The 20,949-nt window shown below is 40.3% G+C and overlaps 1 protein-coding gene across 1 annotated transcript in view; it reads left to right on the forward strand.

Moving 5' to 3' along the window:
• Positions 1 to 20,949, forward strand: part of SRRM3 (serine/arginine repetitive matrix 3) — a 106,217-nt gene that overhangs the window by 47,538 nt on the left and 37,730 nt on the right. The window contains exon 3 of the mRNA XM_031967993.1: positions 13,534 to 13,635. Coding sequence (XP_031823853.1) covers positions 13,534 to 13,635 — 102 coding nt within the window. The remainder of the gene's footprint in view (positions 1 to 13,533; positions 13,636 to 20,949) is intronic.

The following is a 20,949-nucleotide window of genomic DNA, read 5'->3' on the forward strand; positions in this document are numbered from 1 at the left end:
TGCTGCCTCTGGTGCCCATTACTTGTGAGACTCTTAATCACTCAGTCTCAGTTTCCTCATCTGTAACATGGGAGGAAGGGTTGGACTAGATGACCTTTGAATTTTCTTCCTAATCTTGCTCTATGATGCTACTGAGGGAGGATGGTAACTGGATTCCCATCCCCCTGAAAAGTGAATAATAATAAGGGACTCAGCTACAGGTATCACAGTATCCAGAAAAAAAACACAGGAGACCTAGGTTCAAATCCTGGCTCAGACACCTATTTGGTGACTCCTGAAAGAAGGAATCATGGGAAAGTCATTTCCTGAGCCTCTGTTTTCCTTTCTTAATTTTTTTAAATAATAGCTTTTTGCTTTCAAAATGTATGCAAAACTCTTTCAAAATGTTGCATTTCAAATTTTTCTTCCTCTAAACCCTTCCCTAGATAGCAAGTAATCCAATATATGTTAAACATGTACAATTCTTTTATATATACATGTGTGTGTATATTTCCACAATTATCATGCAATGAGCCTCAGATTTCTTGCCTATAAAATATGGATAGTTACTCAAAGGACCATTGTAAGCAAAATCTTTAGGCAAATTTGTAGGGTTTTTCCCCTCAGGAATCTGAGGATCCCTCTAATCATACACCTCCCACTTCTACGTCTCTTTAGGCTTTACAGAACTCACTCCTCACGATGCTTCTGGGAAGGAGACAGTGTCAGTATCACTTTACAGACCAGGAAAATGAGGCTCAAGACCTGGCCATAGGTCACACACTGACAAATAAATGTCAGAGTCGGGATCTGAGCCCATATTTCTTCTCCCACCGCAGGACTCTTTCTACTTAGCTCAACCCTACTGAGGGGCTCTGGTGTCCTATGTCCAAGGAGTGGTTTAAGATACCCAAGTTTGATAGCCAATCATAAGACCACAGAATCCCAAATCTGGAGCTGGAAGGGACCTGGAAGGTTTCTAGTTTAGCCCCCTGATTTTACAACTGAGAAAACTAAGGCCCAGAGAAGTGAATTGGCTTATCCAAGGTCACACAGGAGACCCCACCTCTGGGGACAGCCCTGTCCTGGATACTGTAGTCTATGGAAAAGACAGTATTAGAAAGTCCTTGAGATAATGAGGTAGATATCACTCCTGCCTTAAAAGAAGGGATGGTGAGATACAATCCTTGCTCTCATTGAGCCCCTGCTCCCTCATCTCCCATCTCTCTTCAGTCCAGAAAAAAAAGACAATTATACTTGCAAATGATCGGTGTGGTAGCTTGGAAAACTGGGGAAACCCACTGTCTCTGAGCAGCCCTGGAGCCTGGGCTAGCTCTCGCCAGGCTGGCTAGAACAACAATAAAATCAGAGGCGTCATATTTCACTTTTATTTAACTAGAGAGACTTTTTAAGAAATCAGACTTGTGAGTTCATTGGGGTGGAGAATTACTCATGAGGAAACACCCTATACCAACGCAGATTGGCGCCTGCTCTGCCACTTATAGTCTTAGAGAATTCCCTGGAGCATTGAGAAATGAAGTAACTTAGGGCCCAGGATTACAAAGTTTGTGTATATTAGTCAGGACTTGCTGACTCCAAAACCACCTTTTTATTCACTCTTCCTCTCTCGTGACGTTAGATTTGCCAAGATATTGTCACAGTTCTCCCAATGAATCTTTGCCATAATCCAATAAGACAGTGGGAATCATTTCCCCTTTAGACAGATAAGGAAAATGAGGCTCTCGATGCACAAATGGCTTGCCTAAAATCACTCGTTTTCTCCCAACTTCCATCCTGATGCTCGGTGGTTAGTCAGCTGTCCAGACTACACTCAATTTCTGGAGACAAAAGGATGAAGGAGATGGCCATTGGTGTCCGCTTTGTGGGGGATGGAAGGGATGTTTCTGCTCCTCCCAGGAAAGGGTCCAAGCCGGATTTCCTACACCACTTTCCTTCCCCAAGGGAGGTCGCTCAGTTGCAGGGCAAAAGAAGTAGGAGAAGTAATTGCAGTTCAGTTTTCCTTTCAATTTTCTCCTACTGCCTCTACAATGAAATTCTTGGAGAAGGTGAGCCTGGAGCCCCAGGGAAACAGGACCCTGATGGGCCTTCGTGGAAGTCGCTCCAAGGTCATCTCATCCCCCAGGCTAGCAATTGATGAGGAGGGGAGGAGTCACCCCTCTTAGGGCCAATGCTTCCCCAGGGAAATGTATGTATTAATAATGAAAGATGTGGTAGGAGATTCTAAGAGTGGATGCTCATTTCTGGGGATGGGGGCTCAGTGCTGGGCATGGAGACTTAGTTCCAGAGATAAAGAGGAAAAGAGTTTGATGACAGATACTAGGACCTTGAATTAGGATCCTAAAGAGTCCATGAGGCTCATCTGAAGAAATGCTGTTTCCTAAACTCCAAGTGAGTGCTGAGAGAGGAGGAGATGGAAAGAAACAAACACAAAGAGACCCACACAAAGCAAATTATTAGCAGGCAATATAAACATATTTGAAAGAACTGATGAGCTATTGATGTACAAAAAAAGAAGATTCTGTTTCATGTAACAAAACTGTGGGCTGTGGTCTTTCTTTTAGAGGGAGTGTGGGTATACAGGTGCCTTAATTAGAGGCCATTATCTCCATAGTTAGGGGAAACAAGTTGCAATATTATATGTGGAAATGATTTGACAAAACAACAGAAAATCGTTTCCAAGAATAGGAAAAATACTGAGGAAAAATAGAGTACCTAACTCTAAGTCTTCATTACTGACTCTAAGCCTGGGGGCTTATTGTTTATTCCCAGCACTGAGACCCCCGGCTCTGACCATTGGTTCATAACTCTTGAATCCCCATCTCTTGATACTGAGTGAGCTCCAGGTCTCAGGATTTAGCCCAATCCCCACAATGAATCCCACTACTTGAAGCGGAGACCCCATCCCTAGCACTTTTGGCAATTGTGACCTTGAACATCCATTTTGGACCCTCTGCCCCCAAACCCATAACAGAGGTACCCTATCTTCCACTGAACTTTTCTTCACAAAAATATACTCTCATCCCTAGTACTGAGCCCTTGTCCCTGATGCTAAGTCCCTATCTCTAGCAATAAACTCCCATCCTCACTACTGACTGTTCATCTCTAGCACTGAAACCTATCCCCACTCCTGACATTGAGTCTTAATCCCTAGCTGAGCCTACAGGGATGGATGGGATTTAGACAATCAGGGTAGGAGGCCCTGAATATTACAGATGGGGGGGGGGACAACTTCAGTTAAGATACACAAGTGGTAATCACCCTCAAAGTTATTAATTTGCAATTTTGTTTGAACCATTCTTTCTAGTCGAATTTCATGTTGTTCCCTTTCATCTACTATATGTCCCATCAACCAGATGCTTCATTGTTTCCTGTCTTTGTCCTGTTCTCTTCCTTCTGGTTTTTGTTGTTGCTGGAATGAACTTCTGTCAGCCTGATTCTCTACCAAGTGAAATTCCTCTCTTCAGTGATCAGCCTGAGTGCCAACTTTTCCATGAATCTTTCCTCCTTCTCCCAGTTAAAGAGGTCTCTCCTTCCCCATCTGCCCGTATCTTCTCCGCACCGATCTCAATCTCTCTTGACTCATGGTTATTTGAGTTTCCATCTTCTCTGCTCCCCTTGGAGTATCAGCTTCTTGAGAACTGGCTAGATGGCAGATATATCTTTTGCCTCTAGGAACCAGCACTGTGCTTTATCTGCAGATAGTACTTAATATCAATTTATTAGCTAGAATGGAACAACGTAAGCAAGGAACAGTAAAGAAACCTTAGGTTTAGGAAAGCCAATGGCTGGGTTTGAGTGAACGGTAGGAGGAAAAGACGCTCAGCATAGGGGTTAGATGGTGAAAGATCTTGAACTTCAGACTTAAGTCTTTACATTTTATCCTGTGGGCAAATAGGATGTCAATGAAAAGTTCTTGAGCGAGGGAGAGAGGTGATGATTCCAGTGTTTTAGGAGATGAATCTGATAATAAATAAATGCGATATGTAGCTAACAGATCTTAGGACCATCGTAGGCTCATAGATTGATAGCTGGAAGAGACTTCAGAGGCCCTCTCTCATCCCCTGCAGAATGAATGAATGAATAGTATTTACTAAGTGTTTGCTATATACCAGACACTATATGAATTCTGGGAATATATATACAAGATCAAGATAGTCCTTCCTCAAGGAGCTGACATTTAAATGGAAAGACAACATATATATGGGAGTGGGGGTAAGGGAAGGGAATTTTGATCAAGAGAGACACAAAGATAGAAAGTAGAACTGGTTGAGTGGAAGAAGCGTTAGTTGATTTGCCCTTTACAATGGCAGTGTTGGTTTGGTTACAGTTCTCAGAGCAAAAGGTGAAACCCGAGGCTCAGAGAGATTAAGTGATTTGTTCAGGGTCACACAGCATCAGAATCCAGGTCCCTTGATTTTTCAGGCAGTCAGCCGTGTGGGAATGAGGGACAGCCCCAGTGATAGTTATACATACTCCAGAGATTTTAAAAGAACTCAAGAAATTCTCTGGCACTTTGGATAGCTCCCTTATGGAGAATCTGTGGGGAAAATGTGGACAGAAATATAGGATATAAGAAAGTGTGGAGAGGGCTGTAATATGGGGTAGTAGATGAAAAAGTCATATTAATAAAGTTACTTAATGTGGAAGGTATTCAAGGTAATTTTGCAATTTATTTGGAAGAGACTGGAGGCAGAGAGGCCAATTAGGAGGCTATTGCCTAGAAAAAGGATAATAAGAGCCTGAACTAGGATAATGGCTATAAAAGAGAAGAGTGTATGTGGAAAAGATATGGTAGTAGAATTGATTGGGATTGGCAACTGGTTGGACATTGGGGGAAAAGAAGGAGATTTGAGAATGGCTCCAAGATTTCAAATCAGGATTCCTGAAAGAATACCAGGGGCCTAAAAGAAATAGATTCATTTAAACTATGGGTGGATTTAGGTAGGTGGAGCTAGGTGAAGATAATGAGTTGTTTCAGATGTGTTGTTTGACATACCACCAGAGACCCAAATGGGTATATTCTGTGGGCAATCAGAATAGAGGGACTGGATATCCAGAGATAAATTTAGAAATGACTGACATGGTGGTGAGACTTGACTTTATCAGACAGGATGAATTGATCAAGAGAAAATATAGAGAGACCTTGTCTCAATTCCACTCATTAGTAGCTGCTCCTCCTACAAACCTTTGGTTGCAATAGGAAGGGGAGAGAAAAGAGAATCACTGGGCTACTCTCTAGAGACCCTTCTCCCCAGCTCTTCAACCTCCATTTAAAGTTTATCACTTTTCTTGTGCAGCATCATAATTGTGGAAATATGTATAGAGGAATTGCACATGTTTGACATATTGGATTGCTTGCCAGCTGGGGGAGGGGTAGAGGAAAGGAGGGAGAAAAGAAATTTGGAACGCAGGGTTTTGCAGGGGTGGATGTTGAGGACTATCTATGCATTTGTTTCGAAAATAAAAAGCTTTAAAAAATAAAGTTTATCAACTAGAAGTAAGTGATGAGTCCCCAAATTAAGAGACTGGAGGCTTTCATTAAGGGCTGAGTGATTCCTCTGAGAAGGCTGGTGGGAGACGATTCTTCAATCAGCTTCTACAATGTCTTCCCTACGCCATCTGCTTATCCAGACTAATAGCAGTGGGACCTCACTCTGAGGATATGAGAGAGGTGACCTGATTAGGGACAAGGTCACAGAATTATAAGATCATGATATTTAAAATTTGAAAAGGAGATTGGCAATCATCTAATTCATCCCCACCCCCACTTTTTACAATAGAGGAAACGGACCTCAGAAATGGGGTGCAGTTTACCCAAGGAATAGTACCCAGGTCCTTCACCTGTAATCATTTTCATGACACTGATCACATGTATCATCCCTTCCCAGGGTGGTTGGGGATGGTCCTCAGGACATCTCAAATGCACATGGACAGGAGAGAAAATCCTAATCCTTAGGAGGCCAGGCCCAGGGACAAAACTCTGATGGACAACAATAAATGACAGTGATGATTCAAAAAGATTTTGATGGGCTAGCACACGGGGCCAAATAAAATAAGATTAAATTTATCATGGGAAAAGTCTTAAAAATCAAGCTCACAAGAACAAGGTAAAGGCGACTTGACTAGGACACAGATGGTCTGAACAAATATGGGGGTTTAAAATTTTTATTTGTCTTTTGTTTTTAAATTACTTTCATTTCTTAATAGATTCCTTTTCCCTCCCCTTCCCAGAGAGACATTCCTTATAACAAAGAATAAAAAAGAACAAAGGAAAGATTAAACAAAGAGTTTAGCAAAACTAACCAACACATCACCTGAGTCTGACAGTGTATGCAATGTTCCATATCCTTGCCCCCCACCTCTACAAAGAAGGAAGGGAGAATCATTTTCTCCTCCAGCAAGGCAGATCTGGAGGGTCAAGTAGACTACACAAACAGAAAGGCTGCCCTGAGAGAGTCATGGCCCATGTGGCTTAGAGGATGATAGCTCCATTGTCCTCTGCCCTGATCCAACCACATCTGGACTTTGCTTTCAGTTTGGGATACTTCATCTTAGTAAGGGTATCAATAAATTGGAAGGCATCCAGGCTGGTGAGGGCTCTGAGTGTGTCATATAAGGTGAATTGAAGGAGTGATTTTTCTAGAGGAAAAAGGGGAGAAATATTTAGGAAACTGTAAGCAAAAATAAAGGGGGAAGCAAATGGGTGGTTCAGTGGATAAAGAACTGGGCCTGGAGTCAGAAAGACCCGAGTTCAATCCAGACTCAGACACTTATAGCTGTGTTACTCTGGGCCAGTTATTTAATCTCTGTTCTCTTTAATCCACTGGAGAAGGAAATGGCGAAAACCATTCTAGTATCTTTGCCAAGAAAGCCCCGTAGATAGTTTGGCATATGGGGTCATGAAGAGTCACACTTGACTGAATAGCTAAACAGCAATGAAAATAAAGGGATCACATTTATTCTGCTTGTCCTCACAGGACAAAATTAAAAACAACAGGTAGAAATTGCAAACAGGCAAATTTAGACTTGACTCTAGGAGAATACTGCCTGACAATAAGAGCTATCTTAAAGTGGAATGAGCTCTCTTGACAGGCAGTGAATTTCCTTTTACTGAGGGTATTAAAAGTTGGATGGCCATTTCGGGAGAGAGATTTTAATGAGAACTCTTGTTCAAGTGGAGGTGGGGCTGTGGAGGTTCCTTTCAACACTGAAGTTCTGCAATCCTTTGTCCAGAGGCTTTTTAAAGGAAGGGCAACGGGGCAGCCTCCATTGGAGGCACAAAAGCTTTTCTGACACTGACTCTTTGAACAGTTTGTGGGCTGAATTCTGAATTCTGAATTCCTCTCCAGGTCCTTCTCAGAGATGAAGTTCTGAATTGACATTTTCACTCCTCACTCCCCAGCCAAGAAAACATTTTGGAGAGATTCTTAAGCACCATTATTGGAAGCAAAGTCAGGGAGCCTGATAAGCAGGCTCAAAGTCGGAAAGGCCCTTAGAAGCCATTCAATCCAACATTTCTCCCAGAGAGAAATGCCTCCAGAGTGCCCTTGGTAGCTTGATAGCTTGCCTCCCCGCCCCAATCCCCCATCTGCCAAATCTTGTTTCTACTTTCATTGTCTCTCCACAAACACACAAGTTACCCTAGTTCAGGCTCCCATCCCCTCATGCACAGACCCTTCCAAATGCCCCCTAATTAGTCTTTCTGCCTCATCTCTCCCTACTCCAATCCATCATCTGCACTACTGACATTGATTTTCCTAAAGCCCAAGTCTATGTCACTCTGCTTACCAATAAACTCCTGCTGCTCCCTAGTACCTTTAAGTGCAAAAGTCAACTCCCTGGTTTGTCACTCAGAATTCTCGACAACTTTCCCTGATTTTCATTTTCTTAACACCTTTTTCTTCTCCACAACTTTCCTTGGTTTTCACTTTCTTACACCTTTTTCTTCTCCACAACTTTCCCTCTTTTTCATTTTCTTACACCTTTTGCCTCTCCATAACTTTCGCTGTTTTTCATTTTCTTACACCTTTTGCTTCTCCACAACTTTCCCTCTTTTGCATTTTCTTACACCTTTTGCTTCTCCATAACTTTCCCTCTTTTTCATTTTCTTACACCTTTTGCTTCTCCACAACTTTCCCTCTTTTTCATTTTCTTACACCTTTTTCTTCTCCACAACTTTCCCTCTTTTTCATTTTCTTACACCTTTTTCTTCTCCACAACTTTCCCTCTTTTTCATTTTCTTACACATTTTGCTTCTCCACAACTTTCCCTGTTTTTCATTTTCTTACACCTTTTTCTTCTCCACAACTTTCCCTCTTTTTCATTTTCTTACACCTTTTTCTTCTCCACAACTTTCCCTCTTTTTCATTTTCTTACACCTTTTTCTTCTCCACAACTTTCCCTCTTTTTCATTTTCTTACACCTTTTTCTTCTCCACAACTTTCCCTCTTTTTCATTTTCTTACACCTTTTTCTTCTCCACAACTTTCCCTCTTTTTCATTTTCTTACACCTTTTTCTTCTCCACAACTTTCCCTCTTTTTCATTTTCTTACACCTTTTTCTTCTCCACAACTTTCCCTCTTTTTCATTTTCTTACACCTTTTTCTTCTCCACAACTTTCCCTCTTTTTCATTTTCTTACACCTTTTTCTTCTCCACAACTTTCCCTCTTTTTCATTTTCTTACACCTTTTGCTTCTCCACAACTTTCCCTCTTTTTCATTTTCTTACACCTTTTTCTTCTCCACAACTTTCCCTCTTTTTCATTTTCTTACACCTTTTTCTTCTCCACAACTTTCCCTCTTTTGCATTTTCTTACACCTTTTGCTTCTCCATAACTTTCCCTCTTTTTCATTTTCTTACACCTTTTTCTTCTCCACAACTTTCTCTCTTTTTCATTTTCTTACACCTTTTTCTTCTCCACAACTTTCCCTCTTTTTCATTTTCTTACACCTTTTTCTTCTCCACAACTTTCCCTCTTTTTCATTTTCTTACACATTTTGCTTCTCCATAACTTTCCCTGTTTTTCATTTTCTTACACCTTTTTCTTCTCCATAACTTTCCCTGTTTTTCATTTTCTTACACCTTTTTCTTCTCCATAACTTTCCCTGTTTTTCATTTTCTTAACACCTTCTTCTTCTCCACAAACTGTAGCCCAGCTCCACTGACCTTCTTGCCATTCTTCACACATGACTCTCCACATCCCATCTCTTACTATTGCCCAGATTGATCCTAATGCCTGGAAGCCATTTACTCCTCATTTCTCCTTGGGATGTCTAGTTTCCTTTAAAACTCAACTCAAGCAGTGCCTTTTAAAGGAAGATTTTCCTGATCCCTCTGGCCACTGAAGAATCTAGCTGCTAGTACTTTCTCTTCTAAGGTGACTCTATCTACTTCATATGCATCTTGTATGCACACGGTACATGCCCTATTAGAATATAATCTCCTTGAGAGCAAGGACTGTTTCATTTCTGCACTCAACCTAGTGCCGTGCACATGGTAGCCATTCAGTAAAGGCTTATTGACCATTGATGTTTGATCTTGCTTTCCTTAAAGAAAGCAGTGATGAGGAGCTCACTACCTCCATCTCTCAGGATTGGGGTGAGGGCTGAGGTGTGCGTGGGGAGGCAATTGACCCTAAAGAAGCTCCCATGATCACCAAAGGGGTCAAGAATAAAGCAGACACCACCATGTCTGTACTTTGGGGTTAAATCCTTCAGGGGATATTTTAATGTGGTAGAAAGAGATCTGCATCAGGACCAGAAAGATCTGGGTTCAAATTTGGATTCTGCCACTTGCTACTTGGCAGCTAGGTGATGCAATGGATAGAGTGGAGCTTGGAGTCATGAAGACCCAAATTCAAATCTAGCTTTAGACCCATATTAGCTATGTAACAAGTCACTTCACTTCTGTTTGCCTCAGTTTCCTTATCTGTAAAATGGGGATCACAATAGCACCTAATTCACAGGGGTGTGGTGAGATCAAATGAGAATATTTATAAAGCGTTTAGCACTGTGCCTGACACATTGTACGCATTTAATAAATGGTTGTTTCCTTTCTTTCTCCTTACTTTGGATAAGTAATTTTACCTTCCTGGGCCTCCCATCGGTAAAATGAAGTTGGAGGGAGGGTGTGGAGTTGGATTAAATGAACTCTAACATCCTTTCCAACTCTAAATCTATTTAATTTTTTAAAATTGTATTCTGAATTTAACAAACACTAAAAAAAGAAAGAGAACATTTCCACTTACAAAATGAGACAGAAAAAGATTTCATGTGAAGCCATGAAGCTACATTAAACGCATCTTAACTATATGTACGTATATATAAAATTCCACCTATTTCTTTCTTTATCATGGGTTATTTTCCAATTTGTTCTGCTTCCCACTGACCTTTTTTCCTGCTCTTTCTGAACATTTTAAAGGTGTTTCCATGGCCTTCTTTCTTTTTTTAAAAATAGCAAAATTCCCGGTCCCTCTCCTCAAAATAAAAAAAAGGAAAAACACAATTCTTGTAACAAATTAGACACTCAATCAAAGCAATTCTACACATTTGCTACATCCAAAAATATATATCTCCTTCTGTAACTTGTATCTGTCATCTGTGAGGAGGTGGGTAGCAAGCTTCCTCATCACTTCTCTGGAGATGTAATTGGCCATTGCATAGACCAGAATTCTGACTTCTTTTCAAGATCCTTGTTTATCCAATTTTATTGTAAAATGTATTTGTCTGGTTCTCCTCACTTTATTCTGCATCAGTTCATATAGATCTTTAAAGGTTTCATTGAATCCATCTCCTTTGTCATTTTTTACGGCACCACAATATTCCAACATATTCATAGACTATAATTTGTTCAGCTATTCTCTATTCTCTAATTTATTATTAGGCCCCACCTTAGTCTCCAGTACTTTGCCCCACAATATTAGCTGCACAAGGATTTTGGTACATATAGATCCTTTTCCTCCTTCTTTAATTTCTTTGGGTTATTGGCCCGGTTCTGGTTAAAAAGATATGCATAGTCTAGTGACTTTTGATGCATGGTCCCAAACTACTGTCCAAAATAGTGCAATTCTAGATCTATGATCCTATTTTCCAAAAACACTTCTTTCTGAGGTACATTTATCATTCTACCTTGGTAGCTCCTCGGTACCCATTCCTTTCTTTCCCCTCTCCCACTTCAAGCACACATAAACATTCATACACCGAGGTTCTTGGGGAGAGGAAAGGGGGAGATATACAAGGACAAATTGAGCAAAGATTTTTGTCAAGAACCAAAAAATCAACAAAAATGTGTTTAAAAAACAAGCACGCATGCAAGCCCTACACATAACTTTTTATATTTTCTCCAGGCTGAGAGATTTTTCTTCATTGCTATCACCTGGTCATTCATATTCATTTATTTTAGCTTGAATCCATTAGTATTTCTTTCCTGTATTTAGACACTTGATTAATATTCATAACAATTATAGGAAAGTATATTCATGTTATACTATTAAATAATATTCCCAACACTTAATATTTATTTGATAGCTCAGTAATTTGGGTTATAAACACTTTTCCCTCAGGTAACCTGACGTGACTAGGAGAAGGCTTAAAGCCTGGAATGGCCCTAGTCAGGGCCCATCTCTATCCCAATGGACCTAACTCCCCATGTTAAAGCATCTACTTAAAGGAAGAAGTGATAAGTCTAGAACAGGAAGAAAGGGATTCAAACCCTGCCTGGAGCCCTTAATATCTGTAAGATCTTGTGTAAATCCTATTCTCTCTGAAACCTCATATGACTCCCTGAGATATACCCATGAAATCCTAAATAGGTTCAGTTTGTTCTCCTCAGGACAAATCACAAGTTTTTGATATATTGTGCCTTCAACATGTGCCAGACACTGAGCTAAGCACTGGAGAGTTAAAGAAAAAGGAAACCCTCTAGGAGCTTATATTCTAGTGGGGAGAAGCAATGTCTAAACAGAGAAAAAAGGTCATTTGAGGAATGAGAACCAATAAGAATCGAGAAGAGTGAGAAAGGTTTCATGGAGAGGGTGCTACCTACCAGTCTATCACAATTACAGATTAAGCAGTTGAAAGATCATCAGATTTAGGGAGATTCGAGAGACTTTGTTTTCAATATTGGTTCTCTTGTTCCATAATTATCAAAGGTACTAGACTTCTCTAGAAGGGTGGGTAGAATAGAATCTTAAATCCCAAAATTTAGAGTTGAGGAGTTTTGTGGTTGGAAGAGAAATCAGAAGTCACCTCATTCAGACCATTTCAAGATGGAAGAAATCAAGAGATTTTATTGAAGTAGAAACTGTGAGCCAGAAAAGAAAAACACCTGGACTAAGGTCACACAGCTTATAAATGGCAGGGCTAGAATGGGAACGTGGGTCTCTTGACCCCGCTTCCAGTCATTTTGTCCTATAGAAATGTGAAATATTGATATTTCTCCTTCCTCTGCCCCCATGACTCATCCCAAAATGGGGAGAGAGTTTGACTTTGTCCTGGACTGGAAAGGAGATCACTGATATGGGAGTGAAAGGAAGAGAATTAGAGAGGGGGGAGGGAAGGGTACAATGCCACTTGAGGGCTCTTTGTTCAGTCTGCTGCCCAGAAGAGGAAGCTGCTCTCCACTGCTAGGTACTATCGTTTTAGGCACCTTTCAGTTACAGAAACAAAAAGGAATAGTGGAAAGATCATTAGATTTCAAGTCAGAAGAGTTCAAATCTGAACTCTGTCACCTACTAAATGTGTGACTTTGGTCAAGTGACAGACTCCTTGGGTCTCAGTTTCTTTAACTGTCAAATGAAGAGGTTGAATCGGATAACCTCTAAGTTCCTTTTTGACTCTAAATCTGTGATCTGCAGCTGGTGGGATCACCTGGTTGACATGGAAAGCACTAAGCACCAAGCAATCCCAAAATAATTTGGAGTGCTATTTCAGTCATATTCACACTCATCAAATTGGAGCTTTCACCCCCTCTACTGCCAATTCCTGCCTAGTTCAACCCTGTTGTATGCATGGACCCCAACAGGGAGCTGAGGTGGAAGGGGTGAGACAGGTTTCAGGTCTGCCTCATTCTTGGATATTTAACTCTATTTTAGAGGGAAGAATGAACTGGGGCTAGTCCTAGATCCTGGCTGCACGATATCTCCTCCTCCCTTCAATCTCTCCCTTCTGTCTGTATCACTCCAGGCTTGTCTAATATTGGAACGGGATGCCTCGTGAGGTAATGAGCTTCTCACCATCCAAAAAGTATAATCAACAACTGCTGCACATTTCAGTGGTGGAAAGTGTTACGGGAACAAAAATGGACTTAAACATTTCCCGTCCTCAAACCTTAATCTCTACTTCCAGCCAATAGAAGGGTTATCTAATCCCAGAGTTCCTCCTTGATTATATCTCCCCTCAGTTTTCTCTCTGCAAAACAGGAAGATCTCCAGTTTCCTCAAAATCCAGAGTGGGTTATTGTGGGTCAATGGAAGCCAAAGACTCTAATGGCCCCAACCTTGCTTTACCCCTCTTTTATCTCTCTGCCTGCTGCAGGTATTCTGAAGAGGAGATCCGGCAGAAGGTGGGGACCTTCCGACAGATGCTGATGGAGAAGGAGGGAGTCTTGACCAGGGAGGATCAACATGGTCGCCACATGTGAGTCTCCTGTGGGGAGAGCTGAAGAAGAGAAGGGTATGGGCCAGAGGTAGAGTGTGAGCTAGTGGACCATGAGCCTCAGTAGGTCTAGAGAGGAGCTTGAGAAGTTCAGGGGTCAGTATTCTTTGCTCAATTACTAACCTGGTGGTAAAATAACTTGCTGAACTTGGAATCAAGAGGTCCTGAGTTCAAATCTGACTTTTGACACTTACTATGTGACCACGGGCAAGTCACTTCAGCATTGTGCCTTAGTTTCCTCATCTGAAAAATGAGGGAAAAAACCAGGTGTCCGTGAAAGTTCCTTTCAGATCTGCATTTAGGATCCCGTGACCTTAAGTCAATTCATCCAAGGCATCACATCCTATTAGGTTTCCCTGAAGGGAAGTTATGAGAAGATATAGGTATGAAAGTGGACTAAAATATACTTTAAGAGAGATTCAACCCATAAAGACTTAGTAAGCCATTTGATGCCCAGAACTCTGCTGGGTATTAGGGATATAAAGACAAAAGTGAAATAATACCTGTCCTCAAATAGTTTACAGTGAAATGAGGGAGATAACCTAGCCATATATAGATACAGACAAATCAAATATAAAATATTCTTATTTAGAAAAGGCACTAGAGCATCTGGGGAACTGGGGAGGAGAAAAAGAAAGACTTAATGGAGAAGATGGTGTCTGAGCTGAGTCATGAAGGAAATTAGGGATTTCTGAGGCAGAGATGAGGAGAGCGTACATTCTTTGAATGGGAGGGGCCGTTGGTGCAAAGACAAAAAGTGAAATGTGATGATGTATGAGGAACGTTGAGGGGTCAGATTAGCTGAGCCATGTGAGAAATAGCAATGTAGAATAAGACCGGGAAGACAGTTTGTGACCGGATTGTTAAAGGCTTTATATGCCAAACAAAGGAGTTTAATTTTGTTCCCAGAGATAATAGGGAAAGCAAAGTTTATTGGGGTAGAGGAGGAGAAGGAAGATTTGGACATGGTCAGACTTGTACTTTAGGAATTCAATAAAGAATGACTCATAAATATAGCAGAAGGCTCTATGTAATTGAGATTTAGAAAGTCAGTGAAGGAATATAATAGTTAAAAATGGAAATGGTAAGTAGAAAAGCTAATCCCAAAGCAAAGGATTGGATGACCAAAAGATCAGCTCATACATGTATACCTATATTGTATTTAACTTATATTTTAACATATTTAACATGTATTGGTCAACCTGCCATCTGGGGGAAGGGGTGGGGGGGGAGGAGGGGAAAAGTTGGAACAAAAGGTTTGGCAATTGTCAATGCTGAAAAATTACCCATGCATATGTCTTGTAAATAAAAAACTATTTAAAAAGAAAGATCAGATCATAGAATTTAAAGTTGAAAGATCACATCATTCCAAGTGGCTTTGAGATTGTTAAGTATTTTATAGAGAAGGAAACCAAACTTTCAAGAGAGAAAGGAATTTGTCCAAGGTCACACTTCTAGTAATTAATAGTTTCTTAAACAAGGATTCAAACTAGATCCTTCAACTCCAAACCCATTGTTCCTATTACTGCCCCCATGGGATTATATCTTTACAGATATCTGTATCTGTATTCCTTTCATCTTACGGAAAGGAAAATCTGATTCAGAACGGTTAAATGAACTTGCTTAAGGTTTTACAAATGGCAAAGCTAGGATTTTAAGCCAGCTATTCTGACTCCAAATACTATGTTCTTTCTACTATGACATTAACTGTTATGAAAAATCATTCATTCTATATACTATGTAGATCTTTGTTATTTAGGTTTGAGCCTAAATTTGAGCTATTGTTTTCTTAGCCAATCTCTGTCTTTTAAACTTTATTGGATTGTTTAATCCATTTACATTTAAAGCAATGAGAGTTAAGTTTACATTTTCTTCCAATTATCTCTAATTTTTCTCAATTAGAATCTTTTCCTCTTCATACAGTACTCTGTCTCTTCAGATATTTTATTTATTTATTTCTGAAGCAATTGGGGTCAAGTGACTTGTCTAGGGTCACACAGCTAGGAAGTGTTAAGTGTCTGAGGCCAGATTTGAACCCAGGTCTTCCTGACTTCACAGCTGGTACTCTATCCAGTGTGCCATTTAGTTGCCCCCATTTATTTTATCTTAAACTACTTAAGGCAACTGTATTTCTACTAGCTCTTTTCCCCTGCACTTCAAGCCCTCAGGCCATTTACCTAGTTTTAAAGTTTTTTTTTTAATTTATTAAAATTCTTCTTCTTCTTTTTGCTGAGGCAATTGGGGTTAAGTGACTTGCCCAGGGTCACATACCTAGGATGGTTAAGTGTCTGAGGCCACATTTGAACCCAGGCTCTCCTGACTTCAGGGATGGTGCTCTATCCACTATGTCACCTAGCTGCCTCTATTTGTTACTTCTTTTTATGTCTTTTTAAATCTAATTTTCAAATTCTTTTTTTCCTCTCAATTAAGTAGTCAAGTGATAGTCCCCCTTCCTCTTCTCCTCTTCTCATTTTGCTTGTTAGTTTTTAAATTTCATTTTCTGCACCTTTTGGGGGAAGGGGAAAGATTTTTCCATCTTTCCCTTCATTATTTCCCTTCCATTTCTGTCATTCTAGATTTTTACACTTTGATTCATAACCTTTACCTTGTTTATTCCTTTTATAGTCTCTGTATTCCTCATGGAATTTAAGCTTCAGAGATACCTATTTTGAGTTACTTCTTTTAAACAATTTTTATTTTATCACCTTATAGATCTTGCCCCAAGCTCCCTTTTTCTGCTGTGTCTCTCTCTTAAAAATATCAATTCCGTGGGTAATAGAAAAGATATATACCCATGATACATATAAATCTATACATAAACATATATACACATATACACATACATGTTTGCACTTATGTATGCATCTATTGTGAGTTTATATAATGTATATATGTATAAGTATAAGTCTCTCTCTATTTATATATATATGTATATTATATATATATATATATATCAATAATTACAACATGAGGCAAAATTTGATAAGAGTCATAAAAGGATTACAAAGCAGGGTTAGATGAGGTTGGAGGAAGGAGAGAGAATGACTTTAATGAGCACAGTCTGTCTCCTGCCCAGAAAACCAACCCATCAAGACAGCCCTTAATTACCCTCAGCTCTCCATAGATAGGGACAGGTGAAGACTACAGCAATCCTTCAAATAAAAATAAAACTCTCTGAAGGGCTGTCATGTGGAAGAGGGGTTAGATTCATTCTCCTTGGCCCCAGAGGGAAGAATTAGAAAAATGAGTGGAAATTGTAGGGAGGCAGATTTTAGCTCAGTACAAGAGTGAACTTTCTAATAGTCAGACATTTTCCTCCCTCGATTCCTCTTGAACATTGTCACTGACTATATGACCTTGAACGGAAACCACTCACTTCCATTATTCCTTCATTTTCTTCCATCTGATAATTGAACTGCTTTGTGAACCCTTGAGCTCCTTGCTATTAAAAGTCCCAGTTAAGGAGCATAGAATGTAAGCATTGGCCAGGACCTCTGAGATCACCTAGACCCCTACTTATGACCTTTTAAACTATTCCTTGTCTCTCCAATCTGATCTCTCTAATCAGATTGGAGACCCTTCATCCAATGAACTCCTTGAGGGCAAGGACCATGTAGACTCCTTTCCCTCTCTCCTCCTTAACAAAAATCATGATTTTTTACATGAGGTTTATTCCAACCTCTTCACTGTACAGAGTAGAATACTTAGAAACAAAGAGGTTTTGGCGTGACTTGCCTGAACACAGAACAACAAATGAAGTTCCTCCTAGGTTTTCACTCCAAAAGCCATCGTTCTTTCCATTAAATGGTAGAAGGAGGATTGCAATGGACTTTCAATATCACAAAGTCTTATATAAATCAGGAAACTGAAGCTCAGAAAGGAGACATAAAAGCCCTGATTTCTCTGAAATCATTGAATTACTATGCTTCAAAGGAGCAGAGATGGAAGAAATCTCAGTGGTCACCTAGTCCAATCCCATCATTTTATAGTGGAGAAAATTGGGAGCCATGGACATTAAATGATTCCCACAAGCTTACATAGGGAGTGAGCATAAGAGGCAGGATGCTAATCTAGATCTTCTGTCTCTAGAGTTACACATTCAAGGCCACCCACGAGAAATAATAGCAAAACTAGGCTGGAATCAGGCCCAGAAAAGGGCTCAAGCCCACCAGGAATGTAATAGAGATGATTTTTGTCTAGAACGAGAGGCTGAATAAGATGACCTAAAAGTCCCCCCACCAAATCTGGAATTCCACGATCTCTAGGTCATAGAATCAAAGATTTAGAATAGAAAGGGACCTCTGAGGCCCAGAGGGGTTCTAGAAATTCAAGGGCACCCAGGTAGGAAGCAGCGAAGTTGCTATTTGAGCCCAGATCCCCAACTCCAAATCCAAGACTCTTTTCTCTGCAACACGATAACTTCCCAAATGTAGCTGAGTCATCCAGAAAGAAGGTCCCTTGTCCTCTACCATCTCTAAAAACAGGAACAAATTTCCCTACGGGAAAAAGTGGTACTCATGCCAAAAGAACAGCAAGCCACGGGCTGGACTGCATTTCTGAACTCCTCCTCACAATTCTGTGACATCACTCAAATGGAGCTTTGAGGCATCCTACTTCCTGGCATGCTGGCACATAACCCACTCCCATCACTGAGCCCCTAACCTTGGTAGCCTTTAGGAAATGAGAATTCCATCAGAGCAAATCCTGGTTTACACGAAGATTGGGACAGTGAGCAAATGAGTGCTTATGTTTCTTTTTATTATTATTATTTTAGCTTTTTATTTACAAGTTATATGCATGGGTAATTTTACAACATTGACAATTGTCAAATCTTTTGTTCCAATTTTTTCCCTCCTTCCCCCCACATCCCCTCCCCCAGATGGCAGGTTGACCAATACATGTTAAATATGTTAAAGTATAAAATAAATACAATATATGTATACATGTCCAAACAGTTAATTTGCTGTATAAAAAGAATCAGACTTTGAAATAGTGTACAATTAGCCTGTGAAGGAAATCAAAAATGCAGGTGGCCAAAAATAGAGGGATTGGAAATGCTATGTAGTGGTTCATAGTCATCTCCCAGACTCATCCCAGCCATGTCCATCAGAATTGATCATCATATAGTATTGTTGTTGAAGTATATAATGATCCCCTGGTCCTGCTCATTTCCCTCAGCATCAGTTCGTGTAAGTCTCTCCAGGCCTTTCTGAAATCCTCCTGCTGGTCATTTCTTACAGAACATTAATATTCCATAACATTCATATACCACAATTTCTTCATCCATTCTCCAATTGATGGACATCCACTCAGTTTCCAGTTTCTGGCTACTACAAAAAGGGCTGCCACAAACATTCTTGCACATACAGGTCCCTTTCCCTCCTTTAAAATCTCTTTGGGATATAAGCCCAGTAGTAGCACTGCTGGATCAAAGGGTATGCAGTGTGATAACTTTTTGAACATAGTTTCAAATTGAGTACTTATGTTTCTACTCCTTTCCTCTTAGAAGAGGCAGTTTGCACATAACCTAGGCTTTCTATTAGAAAATCTTCTCCCCATTTGCTTAAGGCTCATACAATCAATCAGTCAGGTTTGGCGGATATAAAAGTCTCCTGTTTTCCACCTTCTTCATCTAGGTCTCTTCTGCCTTTGTCTGAATGGAGTATGCTGAATCTTTCAAAAATAATGGTGGGGATGTGGTTGTCAGCATTCAATTCAATGATAAATTCCTGTTGGTTTGGATTCACTTAAACTTGTCTCTTAGATTCTCTCTGAGCCCTCAAAAGTCAACTAATACCAATTTTGAGTAATCCCAGGGAAGAATAAAGCCCAGGCATGAGGTCATGGGAAACTATGTGAGAGCAAGGTATAAAGCTTTATAAATAGAATAGAAGACTTCCTATATGGAATTATCTGGGTGAGGCTGAAAAGGACCCTCAAATCTTTCTTCAATTACTTATTATAGTTTTTGAAACATCGCCATTCTGGCTCTGTTCTTTTAAAGTCATGGAGGCATTGTGTATAGGATTATAGGTTTAGAATTGAAAGGCTCTTAGGGGCTATCTGTTCCAATTGCCTCATTTTATAGATGAAGAAAATTGGGCCCTGAGAAAAGTGAATGGCCCAAGGTCAAATATGGTATTCTCTGATTTCGAATCCATTGAGAGGATGTCTTGTTATAGATCAACTCCTTACGTGAGAGCTGTTGATAACATGACACAGGAAAATGAACTTGACACTGGTGACAAGATGAGGATACGAGCTGAGTCCCAAGAAAGAAGAAAGGGCATGAGGGCTCTGAAAAGAAGGAGAGACAACAAAGCTAACTTCAATATGGTGCTTCTGGCTCTTTATCTCCTCAAGGATGGAACTCTGGGAAATAGAGGGGAAGGGTAGCTGGGGAGGAGTAGGGGGAGTAAGGGAAGAGGCCAGTGGTCACAGTTCTTTTTCCAAATTCGCTCAACTCCAAGTTCACTCACAGAAATGCATCTGAATTCTCAAGCATCTTTGTTGGAAAATCCCATCCAATTGAATCATCATGAGTACCATGAACATTTGTCATAAACCACCCAATTTTATGCATCATGCACTGGCTGCTTGGAAGTCAGGAGGTGTGGGGGTGTGAGGAGGGGCTGGGATGGATCCAAGCTGAAGATGGGTAGTCAATGTCTTTTAAATGGTGCAAGTCATCTCTTTGGAGATTTTCTCCTCTAGTAGTGGGTCTTGTCTCTGGCGACATGGTGGGGGTTGAGAAGTCATCCACCTGGAACGTATAAGAGAAGAGGGCAAAGAGAAGGCTCCAAGGAGAAGTTCAGACAAACAAGGATCCTGTCTTCCTCTCTTCTCTTTAACCCCATAGGCTGTGTAATTCTCCATTGTACCTTCATTATCTCCCCCTACCAACAAATAGGGGAGGTTTCTTTTAAAGCCTTTGGTGATCCGAGAGAAAAAAGTCCAAGTGCTTCCAATGAGAATGAACCATTAGAACAAGAGTGACTTTATTCCAATAGAAGAAAGATCCCTAGAGCACAATGTTGTATACATACAAACGAAGTGTTCTGAAAAAACAGGCTGAGTGAATGAATCTATACCCAAGTTTGTTTTAAAGATTTCTCCAGCATCTTATAACAGGATGGGGGCTGCGTTGAGCCAAGGAGTAAGAAAAGTTTAAACCAGGAAGAATTTGGAAACATTTGAACTGAGAGCTTGATCCTCTTGTAGGAAAAGAGTTTTTGACTAAGGGTCATCTTGAGATTATTGGGACCTTTTTTGACAGAGCCCTCCATTGCATATTCT

Source organism: Sarcophilus harrisii, chromosome 4 (assembly GCF_902635505.1).
Source record: "Sarcophilus harrisii chromosome 4, mSarHar1.11, whole genome shotgun sequence".
In the NCBI taxonomy this organism is placed as follows: domain Eukaryota; kingdom Metazoa; phylum Chordata; class Mammalia; order Dasyuromorphia; family Dasyuridae; genus Sarcophilus; species Sarcophilus harrisii.